Source organism: Leucopleurus acutus, assembly GCF_964270905.1.
Source record: "Leucopleurus acutus genome assembly, chromosome: 10".
In the NCBI taxonomy this organism is placed as follows: domain Eukaryota; kingdom Metazoa; phylum Chordata; class Mammalia; order Artiodactyla; family Delphinidae; genus Leucopleurus; species Leucopleurus acutus.
This window is the reverse complement of record NC_139153.1, coordinates 2185422-2196814: the sequence shown is the minus strand read 5'-3', so window position 1 is coordinate 2196814 and position 11393 is coordinate 2185422. Positions and strand designations below refer to the sequence as shown.

At 64.7% G+C, this 11393-nt stretch overlaps 1 protein-coding gene across 1 annotated transcript; it reads left to right on the top strand.

The window, feature by feature from the left end:
• Positions 1-660: 660 nt before the first annotated feature.
• Positions 661-1353, top strand: DNAJB8 (DnaJ heat shock protein family (Hsp40) member B8; the record flags this gene model as incomplete). The annotated part of the gene is made up of 1 exon (XM_082847361.1): positions 661-1353. One exon carries the CDS (start codon positions 661-663, stop codon positions 1351-1353), a length of 693 nt encoding a protein of 230 aa, XP_082703487.1.
• Positions 1354-11393: the final 10040 nt, after the last annotated feature.

Here is an 11393-nt window from a genome sequence, read left to right as displayed (position 1 = left end):
TGGGTTTGCATCTCCCTCTCTCTCACTGACTTGCTGTGTGACCTTGAGTCTGATGCCGCATGTCTCTGAGCCTTATTCATTCAACAAACGTGTACTGATTGCCAAGCACCGTCCTAGACACTGAGGAACACCCCTGCCTCTGTGGGGCTCATCTCAGAGGATCTGATGGGATCACGGGGCACAAGCAGAATGAACTGAGGCCCCGAGCCCACCCCGCCCGGTCCCCCACTTCAGGCCCCTCACTCCACGCCAACCACCCAGCCGTTGGGCTAAGTGGACACACCCCAGGAGCCCTCACTCCCCTCCCTGACCCCTGGCCCGTGGCCCACCTCCTGCGGCTGGTCCTGCCTCTGCCCCCAGGGCTCAGCCGGCAGCTGAGGTTCGGCCTCCTGGGCAGGGAAATGCCCCGCCCAGGGCTGATGTCACAAAGGGCCAGCCAGCTCTGCCTCTGCGGGGCCTGGTGGCCGGGTCCCAGCGGCAGTGCCCTCCCCTCCCCCTGCCCCTCTAGCGGAGGTGCTGGTACTATGAAACGGTAACCTGCCCTGGAGCCAGCAGACTCCAGCCAGGCCCCCGTCGAGGGCCCCAGGCCGCCGCTGCCGCCCGCGCCCACCGGCCACCCGGGCCCCAGGCCTGCGTCTCCTCACCGCCCCGGCCCTCGGCATGCCTAACTACTACGAGGTGCTGGGGGTGCAGGCTAGCGCCTCCCAGGAGGACATCAAGAAGGCCTACCGCAAGCTGGCCTTGTGCTGGCACCCCGACAAGAACCCTGACAACGAGGAGGAGGCCGAGAAGAAGTTCAAGCAGGTGTCCGAGGCCTACGAGGTCCTGTCCGACTCCAAGAAGCGCTTGGTGTACGACCGCGCGGGCTGCGACAGCTGGCGGGCCGGCACCCGCTACAGCAGCCCCTTCGACAGCGGCTACACCTTTCGCAACCCCCAGGACATCTTCCGCGAGTTCTTCGGAGGCCTGGACCCCTTCTCCTTCGGCTTCTGGGACAGCCGGCTCGGCAGCGAGCACGCGGGCCGGGGCCACGGGCTGCGCGGCGCCCTCTCGGCCGGCTTCGGCGAGTTCCCGGCCTTCGTGGAGGCTTTCTCAGCCTTGAACACCCTGGGCCGCAGCGGGGGCAGCGCCAGCCGTGCCACCTTCTCGTCTGCATCCTTCGCCGGCTCTGGCTCGGGCAGCTCGGGCTTCAAGTCGGTGATGTCGTCCACCGAGATGGTCAACGGACACAAGGTCACCACCAAGCGCATCGTGGAGAACGGGCAGGAGCGCGTGGAGGTGGAGGAGGACGGGCGGCTCAAGTCCGTGACCGTCAATGGCAAGGAGCAGCTCAAACGGCCGGACAGCAAGTAGGCTCCGCCCACTGCCTGTGCCCACCGCCTGGGCGATGCTTAATAAACATGCCGAGCGGGTTCACGGAGACAGCTGCCCGCTCGGTGGGGGGGCGGGCAGCCTGGGCGCACCCGCGAGGCCCGGGGACGTGCCCAGCGCCTGGCGCAGGCTGATTTCGCGAGGACGCCGTTCAGGCTCGGGGGTTAGGAGCTCCCTGCGCCTGCGCCTGCGTCCTCGGGTCGTGAGCGTCCTGACCAGCGCCTGGCCCACCCAGCCCGCGGCTCCACGCCCACCAGCCCGCGAGGGTGCTCCGCCCACCGCCACGCCTGGCTTCAGGGGCTCCCGCGGCTCTGAGCATAGACCTCAGGCTTTGTCCTCACCACCGGGCGCCGGGGGCCTGGCCACTGCCCACCCTCCCGGACCCTCACCCCCTGAGCCCGGCCACACCGGCCTCCCCTCCGGTCCTCCCCGGCACCAAATGCCTCGTGGCCTCTGGGCCTTTGCATGGCCGTGCTCCCTGGTGAAGGCCTCATGTCTCCCTTCCCAAGGAGGCCTTCCCAGAACCACCAGCTCGGCTTTCTCATGGCCCCTCCCTGCGTCTCCCTGCCCTTCCGCCTCGTCTGCGTGACTACCTGAGAGCCGTGTGCCTCCGCAGCCCTAACTGCAGGTCCCGGGAGCAGGGCCTGTGCCCGCCTCGTTCTTTGCTGTGTCCCCAGGGTCTAGAGCAGTGCCTGGCAGTGAGGGGCAGGGCACAGATTTGTTGCAGGAAAGAATGCTCTTGCGTGTGGTGTGTGTATGTGTGTGTGAAGCGTCGGCAGGCTGGCAAGTCCCCGTTCCTTGGGGGCTGGAGCGGAGCCAGAAAAGGAGGTGATTCCAGGTTTGGGGGTTCCAGGCTGATTAGTCACGGCGTCCCTGGTTCCCAGGAAGAAAGGAGTGTGGGCCTGGCCAGGAAAGGTGCCGGGAATGCCACCTGGGTTGGCACATGCCCGACTCTGTTCACCTATGCATCTCAGCTCTGAGCCCAGTGGCTGGCGTGGAGTAGGTGTCTAATAAATGATGTGACATGAAAGAAGGTGGGAGCGCACTGTTTCAGGGACTAGCAAGAACCTGGGGGCATGCTCAGAGGACAAAGCCTGGAGCTCATGACGGGAGGAGACACTGGGAGGCCGTGAACCTCGCGGGGAGGGTGTGGCCTGGTCACGGACGGACCCGGGGAGACGGACGGACCCGGGGAGGCGGTCGGACCCGGGGAGGCGGTCATCCCCATTTCCAGATGCAGAGCCGGATGACCAGCAGCCGTGGTGGGGGCCGAAAGCCTAGAGGTGGGCCTGGGTGCTGTTCTCCAACGGAAGCCTCCACAGGAAGCCACGGGGCATCTCCCTAAGGTCTCTAGGGGTTTGCAAGGCCACGTGGGTGCTGCAGGTGCCCTGGCCAGGAGGACACAGCAGACGACCTGCTGCACCTCCAGGCTCAGGCCCCCTGGGTCCGGCCTCCCGGAGCCCCTGGGACGGGCCGGCAGCTGGATGTCCCTTAACCGTGTTACGAGGGGGGCAGGAGAGCCCCGTGGCGTACAGAAGGTGGAGCCCCAGCTCCCAGTCCTGCGGTGGGACTAACTTCATCAAAGCCCCCACCACAGCATTAACCACCTGACCTCTGCCCCTGCCGACCTGCTAATTTCACCAATTACTGGCCAAGCACGGCTGCGTCAAGTGGGCCTGCTTAGCCCCGACAGCTGCTGAGCAAATCCAATTATGGTCCAGCAGCCCGGGCGGTCGCACGGTCCCGGGGCTGGTGTGCAACAGAGATCTGGGTGCTTGCAAGGCATGGGTGTTCATGGACACCCCAAGGACCCCAGGACCGGGCTCACCTTCGGCCCCTGCCCCTTCTCCAAGCTTCGCACCTGAAGGCGGTGTCTTCCCCCTGAGGCACAGGCCGATCGTGGCATTCCCCTGCTCCGGTCCCTCGTGTCAACCGAGTGTGGCAGCTGCCGGGCCCGGCTAAGTGGGCGACATGTCCCTCTCTGCATCCTTGTCTCGACTCTTAGCCCCGTTTGACAGATGAAGAAACTGGAGCCCAGACAGTTGAGGTGCAGCTAGGGGCACACACCCCAGATGAAGTCCTGCTTCCTAGCTGGCCTCTGAGGCCCCTGCCATCCTTCCAGCCCCACACCTTGCCCACGCCACCGGCATGGCCCGCACCAGACTCTTAGCGGCCGTCTCCTAGGCATGCTGTTCCCCCTGCCCGGGCTACCCTTCCCATCTCCTTTTGGCCTGTTAAATTCATCCTTGGAGGCCCCGCCCCTGGTCAGCACCTTGGGGAGGCCTCAGCAAGCTGCCCTGGGGCAGGACATTCTGGCCAAAGAACTTCACGGAGCCCCTTCTGGGCCTGACTGTGTGCGGGCGCCGGGGCTGTGGCAGCGAGGAAGCCAGGGCGCCGCCCAGAGCCCCGACGATCCAGAACGGACGCCCTGGCTTGGGACTGGCTGCGCGGGTCCAGCTCAGGCCCACTTCCCAAGCAGGAGGGCCCTAAGGATGGGGCTGCATTGAGGCCCCTGGGCCACCGGCCCAGCCCCAGAACGGACCCTGCTCATGAGGGGCGAGGCCCCACCTTCCGCACGTAGGTCCCCACCTCCACCGCTGCCATCAGCTCCTCGGCCGCTCATCGCTCACCTGGACAGTGCACCAGCATCCCCCCTTCCCCTCCTTCACCCTGTTCTCACCCCAGCAGCCACAAGGATCTTGTGAAAACCTGAGAGTTCTGTGAGACACTCCAAGGGAAAGCCAACTCCTCCCAGTGGCCCGTGAGGCCCCCAAACCTCCCCGGCTTCCCTGACACTCACTCTGCCCCAGCCCCACGGGCCTCCTCCCTGTCCTGCATACACACTGGGCACGCTTCTGCCTCAGGACCTTTGCACTGGCCGGGCCGCTGCCTGGAACCCTCCTCCCAGATCTTCCTCCCTCAGTCCCCTCTCTCCCTGCCTCCCTTGGGTCTCTGCCCATCTCCCCACCCTCGCCTCACTGTGCTGTGGCGCCCCTCCCCCACTCCTCCTTCCCAAAGTGGGACTTCTGCACAGACTGGCTGGGTCCTGAAACACCCCTCTGCGCCCAGGCCCACCCACTCCTGCCACCACATCCTCAGGCAGACCCCTTACTACCCCTTCCCCTCACCACTCCTGGGTCCCCACATCCCTCCAGGGCCCCTGACTGTCTGAAGGGACCCAAATCCTGTGGTCTCTCCGTCGCCAGGTGGACACGATGGCATCCCAGCACGTCCCTCGGGCAGGAGGATTCGGTGACACTGGAGCCTTTTATGAACGAGGGCAACAAAGCCCTGGGGGGGGGGGGTGCCGTGGCTCACAGAGCAGGTCTGTGGCCTCCAACTGTGCGTGGTCTGAGTGGCCGCTGCGACCCCGAGGCCTGGCCAGGGGTCTCCACCAGGGCTCCGGCTTCTCCATGGAGGGGGGCAGGCAATGTTCTCAGCCCTACTGAGCCCTCTCCAGGGCTTCTCCTGCACACTCTCCCCAGAGACTCGCACCGACCCCCAAAACAGGGAGGGCTATTTGCCCCCATTTTACAGATGGGGAAACTGAGGCTCGGAGGCTTACAGACTTGGACAAGGTCACACAGCCGCACTGGAAGCCCGTCTGCCCTACTCCTCCTCCTCTCCCCCTGCGCCCGGGCCTGGGGTGGGGTGGGTGGGGCCCAGGCAGCCTCCTGCCTGCCCCCCCCCTACCCTGGCCAGTCGATGTTATCGCAGCTGATTTAATTTCAAAGACGGATTGAGCTGTGGCGGGAGGGAGAGCGGCTAATCGCAGCCGACATCTGCCCCGTTGTCATGGGGATGGGCTCCCAGCAATAGTGCAGGGGCTGGACCCAGATAAGGGCACTGGAGTGGGCTGGAGGGGACTGCAGTGGGCGGGGCGGGGATGGGCAGGAAGATGGGGGGCAAGGAGAGACCCAGAGACCCAAGAGTGGAAGAGGCACAGAGCCACGAGGCAGACAGTTTGAGGGTACCGAGGTGAGGAGAGATGGGGAGGTACCAGGGGGCAGCTGCGGAACTGATACTGAGCACGGGGCGGGGGCAAGGCTGGTGCGGGCGACAACGGGCGACGGAGGCGCCTTGCCCCCATTGCCCCTTCCAGAGCCCCGCTGTGGCCTCCACAGTAGCGCTCCCCCAAGGCAGGGCGCGGGGCATGTTCAGACCTCCCCAGTCCGCCCCCTTTGCCACAAAAGGGCCGCAGACCCCAGGGTCCCTCCCTGGCCAGGCAGGGTCCCAAGCTCAGCGCAGAGTTGGGAACCAGCTGTTTCCACCAAGCGCTGGTGGTCTGGCCTTTAGGACAATCACATCGTCGAAACTTGCCAAGTCAACAGTGGCTTCTTGAGGCTGCAGCGGGTCCTGAGCACTTACTGCGCGCTCTGCCCATCGCACGGCACGCGCGCTTCCCAACAGCCCTGCCCTTTTGCAGCACGGCAACTTGCAAAGAGCTCCCACTGTAGCTTAGGCAACAAATACTGACCCACCTCCCCTGGGTTCCAGGCCTTGGAAGGCGCAGGGACAAGACACCTGGGCTCTGCTGCTGCCCCGATGCCCCAACCGCCCTGGCTGAGGGCCGGCCTGCCTTAGATCCAAGGCCCCCGGTGCCCCATCACGGCCGAGGCCTAGCACGTCCCACCCTCGGTCTCTGCGCCTTCCCAGGTGCTGCCCCTTCCCTGGGAACTCGTCCCTGCCTCATGGGGGAGGGAGCCCCGGCCCTCAGCCACCTGCATGGGCCCCACTGCCCTCCCCACGCTGTCCGCCACTACCTCAGGACTTCAGATCTGCCCACCCACTGGGTGCTGGATGCCTCCGGCGGCCCCCAGGCATCTTGCGAGGACCCGGGGAGCTCCGTGCGGCCTGGGAGGCATGGGAGCCGGGCAGCGCTGGGCCGGGGCCGCCCTGCCTGCCAACCACACTGCGCTGTCACAGCCCCCAAAGCAGGAACCTGGCACCGCCAGCCACTTGGGTCCCCAGGCACCGTGGTTATGCCTGCGGTCACCCAAGCAGCTGGTCAGGAAACCCCTGGGGTCCTGGGGCTCTGGGATGGCAGCAAGGGTATGCACGAGCCATCTCCTTCTACAGACGCTTGGTCCACCCTGTGCCATCCCAAACCCGCCACATACCTGCACGGGCATCCCCACCACCACACCTCTGGCCGCGCAGCTCCCACGCCAGAGTGTCCTTCCAACTCTTCACCGTCACGGCCAAGTGGAGCCGTCTTCCTGTGGCCCTGTTTCTCCTTCCTTTGGGACCCCGGGAATCAGCTTCTTGCCCCTCGCACGTTCCTGAGCATCTTCTGCCCGGCGTTCGAGACGCCAGCTCCTTGAGGGCAGGGTGCGGGCGGTGACCGCTGGGTGGAGAAAGCTATCCCTGCGGCTCCAGGGCAGGGTGGAGCAGGCCAGGCCGGGCCCCTTCCCCACTCTGCTGGGTCCCCGGTTGCCCTCCCCACCCAAGAGTTCCCAGAGCCTGGGCCTTCGACTGAGTTCCTTTAGGAAAGCAGAGCAAGGGTGTTAATTGCAAGAGACTGGTTCCCATACTTGTTTTAAATTGATATTTAATTAAAAAGTTAATTATTAATTAGGCTTATCAATTGGCTGCCAGTGGCCGGCTGGGAGAGGCTGGCTTGCGGAAACATCCACCCTGAGTGCGTCCGCGTTTCTCCGTGAGCCCGGTCAGTGGCACCGTCTCTGTTCGCGTTAGTACAGCCACGAATTTTGCTGCTGGATCTCCTCCCAGCAGGCCCGGCTGGTTCAGGAGGGTGGGTGCTGCCCAGACCGAGGACTATAGCCCGGCACTGCCTCTCCATCTTACTTCTGCCCTGGGCTGCAGCTCAGGGATCTGCTGGGCGGCATCCTGGACGGCCCACGGATGCTGCCCACTCCTCGTGCCAGACGTGGACTTGGCATCTTCCTCCCCAGGTCTGACCCCCATCCCGGGCCCCTTCTCAGGGGTGGTCCCTCTGGCCACCCGGTTGCCCACCCAGGGTGCGGGGAATCACCCAGAACTCCTCCCTCTCTTCCCCTCCGCGCCCTCTGCCCTGCCCTGGGCTCAGCCTTCACAAGCCCCCTCTCCCGGAAGGAGGTGAGGAAGGTCTGGGGCGAGTGTTCCCTGCAGGGAAGTTAGCAAGCGCGCAGGCCCTGAGGCAGCGGCCTCTGCTGAAGGGAGTGGGAAGGAGCTGTGGACAGGCCCGGGTCATCTCCGAGACGTCTGTCCGCTCTCTGAGATGGGACAACTGTGCAGAGGAAATCAAGAAGTCAGCTGGGGCCTGCTGAGTGTGACACGCACGACAGTCAGCCGTGAGCTCCGGTTCAGGAGAAAGGTCAGGACCAGCGGTGAGGAATCAAGATCACTCAGCACATGCAATGGCACGTAAAGGCCTGGAACGGACGAGCTCAGCCAGGTGTCAGCAGAGATGGAGGACGTTCCACGGACGTTCAGAAGCCAGAGAGGAGGTGGAACCGGCACGGAGAGCGGGGCCGCGTGGGCTCCGTCTCAGCTCACCCCCGTCGCCCCCTCTGTACCGGTTAGGGTTCTCGGGTCCCCAGGGACAGAAGTCCATCCCAGCTAAAGCGAGTTGAACCCGGGAGGGGCACTACTGAACGGGTACAGCCGGATCAAAGGAAAAGGAAATCCCGACACCTGTGGGAAGGCCAGGAACCCCGGCAGCTCCGATCGCGGGGTGGACTCCTTGGCTTGCTGCCGTGGGAACGGATCAGCCCCGACGGTGCTCCGCCCTCGAGTGGGACCGCTCAGGTGTCCACTGGCCCAGCACGTGCGGAGGAAGGTGGTCCATCCTCGCCAACAGCATCACCCTCAACTGTCACCACCACCACGTCCACCGTCACCCTGTTGCCACTGTCATCCCCAGAGACTCGCCATACTTCGTTCACTCACGCAGGAAGGATTTGCGTGCCCTGTGGGCGACAGGCACAATGGTGGGTTTTGTCAACCCCGTGACGAGCAGAGATCGTTCCCACCTGCAATGGGAATACAGTCTAGGGGCACAGAGGCTTTACCCGGTCACCCCGGAAACGAAGACTGCAGCTCAGAGGGGCGCCACAGGGGCCAGACCAGACGCGGAGAGCGTCTAGGCGGATTGCCCCAGGCAGGAAGGTGCGAGAAGGCTGCCCCAGAGCAGGCAGGCAAGCAGGGGTGGTGCACCAGGCTGAGGGGCTTGTGTGTGCACTGCGCCTGCAGCAGGAGAGGCCTGTGAGCACGGGGGGGGGGGGGGGGGGGGGGGGGGCTGGGAGGCGCCAGAGCTCAAGGAGCCGGGGGGGGGGGGTCTGGGAGGGGCCAGAGCTCAAGGAGCGGGGGGTCTGGCATGGGTGCTGCCACCTTGATCTCAAGAGCAGTGGTGACACAGAAGGGTGTGAAGCAGGAGGGTGACATCGGTGTAGACTGTGCAAAGACCACGTGACAGCCGAGTGGCGAGAGGATGACAAGCGTCCAGCACGGTAGCTGGACCCTCGTGTCCTGCACGATGCTGCCTGAGACCAGGGACATTTGACCACAAGGAGGTGACAACGGGAACAGAGCCACAGGCCCACTGGCCGCACTCTAGTTCACGTCACTCAGAAGCAGCTGACCTAAAGAGGAACAGCCTAGCCCTGGAGCCGTCCTGGGACATCCTGAGGGCTGGGGTCCAGTCCCGTGGACGCGGTGCTGGCCCCGTCACCGGAGCACAGCCCGCGGGCGGAGGAAGGAGGCCCGTCCGTCCCGACGTCACCCCCTTGCAGAACTCCTGGCCCTGCCCCACACCGGAGGCTTGGCCAGGTCTGAGGTCCTTGTTCGGGGGTGCGCCAGGGACGCAGCAGCTCTCCCGTGAACCTGCAGTCACACCACGCCGGGGGGGGTGGGGCAGCTCGGACCTGTGTGAGAGGAGGGCCGGGGACGAGGGTCTCCGGGACTTGAAATTCTCTGGGGCTGCTTCTTGTCCCTCGAACTGGTGACAGTGACCACGGGGCAGTTGTTGACAGGGGCAAGGCGACTAAGGTCTCAGAGCCCCGGAGATGCCCCGGTCGCCCCACCTGGCGAACCTAGAGCCACCCAAGTGCTGGCTGAAGGTGAGGCGAACCCAGAAAGGGTTCAGCTTCGGGACCAGGTTTAGCAGGAGGAGCTAGTTAAGGCCTGTCGGGGCTCCGGGCCGGCTCCCACCCTGAACCGGACCCTGGGCCACCCTGGGCCACCGAGGCCACGAGCGGAGCTGAGGTGGGTGAGGGGTGGACTGCAGGAACCGCGTCTTGGGTTTGATGCTCTGACCCTGGAGGGACTGCCCCTCCCACTGGCCGATTCCCGCAGAGTGTAACCCACCCACCGGTCCAAGAGGGTGACTTTCAAATGCAAAGCAACCAATCTAGAAGGCACAGCCCCAGCACCTCCTCTATCGGGTTCTCCCCCTTGGGCCACCGTCCCCCTGCCTGAGTCACCCGGGGTCAGGTACCAGGCAAGTTGCGGCAGCCCGTCTGTCCCAGGGCCCATGAAATTACTCAAACCAGCCAGTGGTCAGCCTGCTCGCCCTGCCTCGCCCGTCCCTCCTGCAGAGACCGCAGCAAAGTCTCCTGTCCCCGGTTCTAGGCTCCCCCCACCTCCTAACCTCCCCGTGCTTTCCCACGTGGCTCGGCGTGGCGTGGCGTGGAGTCCCCCTCCTCCGGGACTGTGCTTAGAAATGACCTTTCCAACGGCAGTCATCTCCTGCTCTGTGGCCTTACTGAACCTCGAATTTCCCCTGAATACACGCTCTTTTTAACTGTTCTGGGCACTTTGGCGGCCCACCTCAAGTCCTCCCGGCCGAGCTCAGGCCAGCCACGGCTCTGTGGTGAGCGGCCCACCTGTGCAGATGCCGGCTGGTGGCCCAGCACGCTCTTGCCCAGAGCTGCTCTGACCCAGTGCGAGGACGCCTGCAGGGCCTGCTGGGCACTTGTGTACATGAACCCTAAAGTTCGAAGGCTGGTGGATAAGCCTCACCTTGTCCATGCGGTGGGAGGGGAGCCTATGGCTATGTCCCCTTTTGTCCCTGGGGTGGACGGTTCTCAGCACGTCCCTCGAGGTTTCTCAGATGGCCTCGGTGGAGTCTGCACCCCACTGACGGTGGACCCACAGCACCTCCTCTGGCTGGCTTCATGCCCCCCACCCCGCCCTTGTTCCCTGGGACCACTTCCTTCAAATACTTCCTGCACGCAAACCCCATTTTCCACGCAGATCCGAGGGCTGCCTTTCCCAAGGTCTGTGCTGAGATGAAGGAAGTCCTGTCTGCGGGGACTAAGGGCTCCTTCCATGGCCGTCCCCACGGGGCTCCTCCCTAGGAAGTGTGGTGACCACAACTGCTCCCTAGGGCTGTGAGACCCCAGAGGTTTGTTGGTCAGGGCCCCGGCAGGAGAGAGGTGACACTCAAACCTCTCAGGTGGAAGGGTCTAACGAAGGGACTCTTTGGGGCGTGGTGACTTTACAGATAGCAGGACGCCATCGGCCCAAGAGGACGAGCTCGCCCAGCCAGCCCTGGGGCTTCCAGAAGGTCTGACACACAACCAACCTGGGCTCACCTGAAACGTGGGGTCCCGACAACCTCACATCCGGGCAACCTCAGTCTGCCTGGCTCGTGGCTCTGGAACCTCGTCATGTGCCCGTACAAAGCTTACCTGCAGCACGTCCCGCCTGGGCCACCTTGGGCCTGTACCACCCCTGCCCAGGATCACCTCTTTCTGTGCCGCTTCTCACTGCAGGCAGGGAAGGGGGTCCAGAGAGGGCACCCGTGTGGCCCCCAAAAGCGCCAGCAGCTGGGACAAGACAGGCCCAGACCCCCTGCCACCCTTGAGTCAGGCCGGGCCTGGGCCATCCCCCGTCTTAGCCCAGCGTGGGTCTTCCGCTCAGCCCAGCCAACCTGCACAGACCTTATCTTGGCCATCTATCGGGCCACCTGGACCAACCAGTCCTGCCAGAAACTGGATCTGGGCATAAAGGCCCCTCCCTGGAGGGGTGTGTGAGATAAACCCTCCACCTTCCACTGGTCTCTCCTGCTTGCCTGAGCC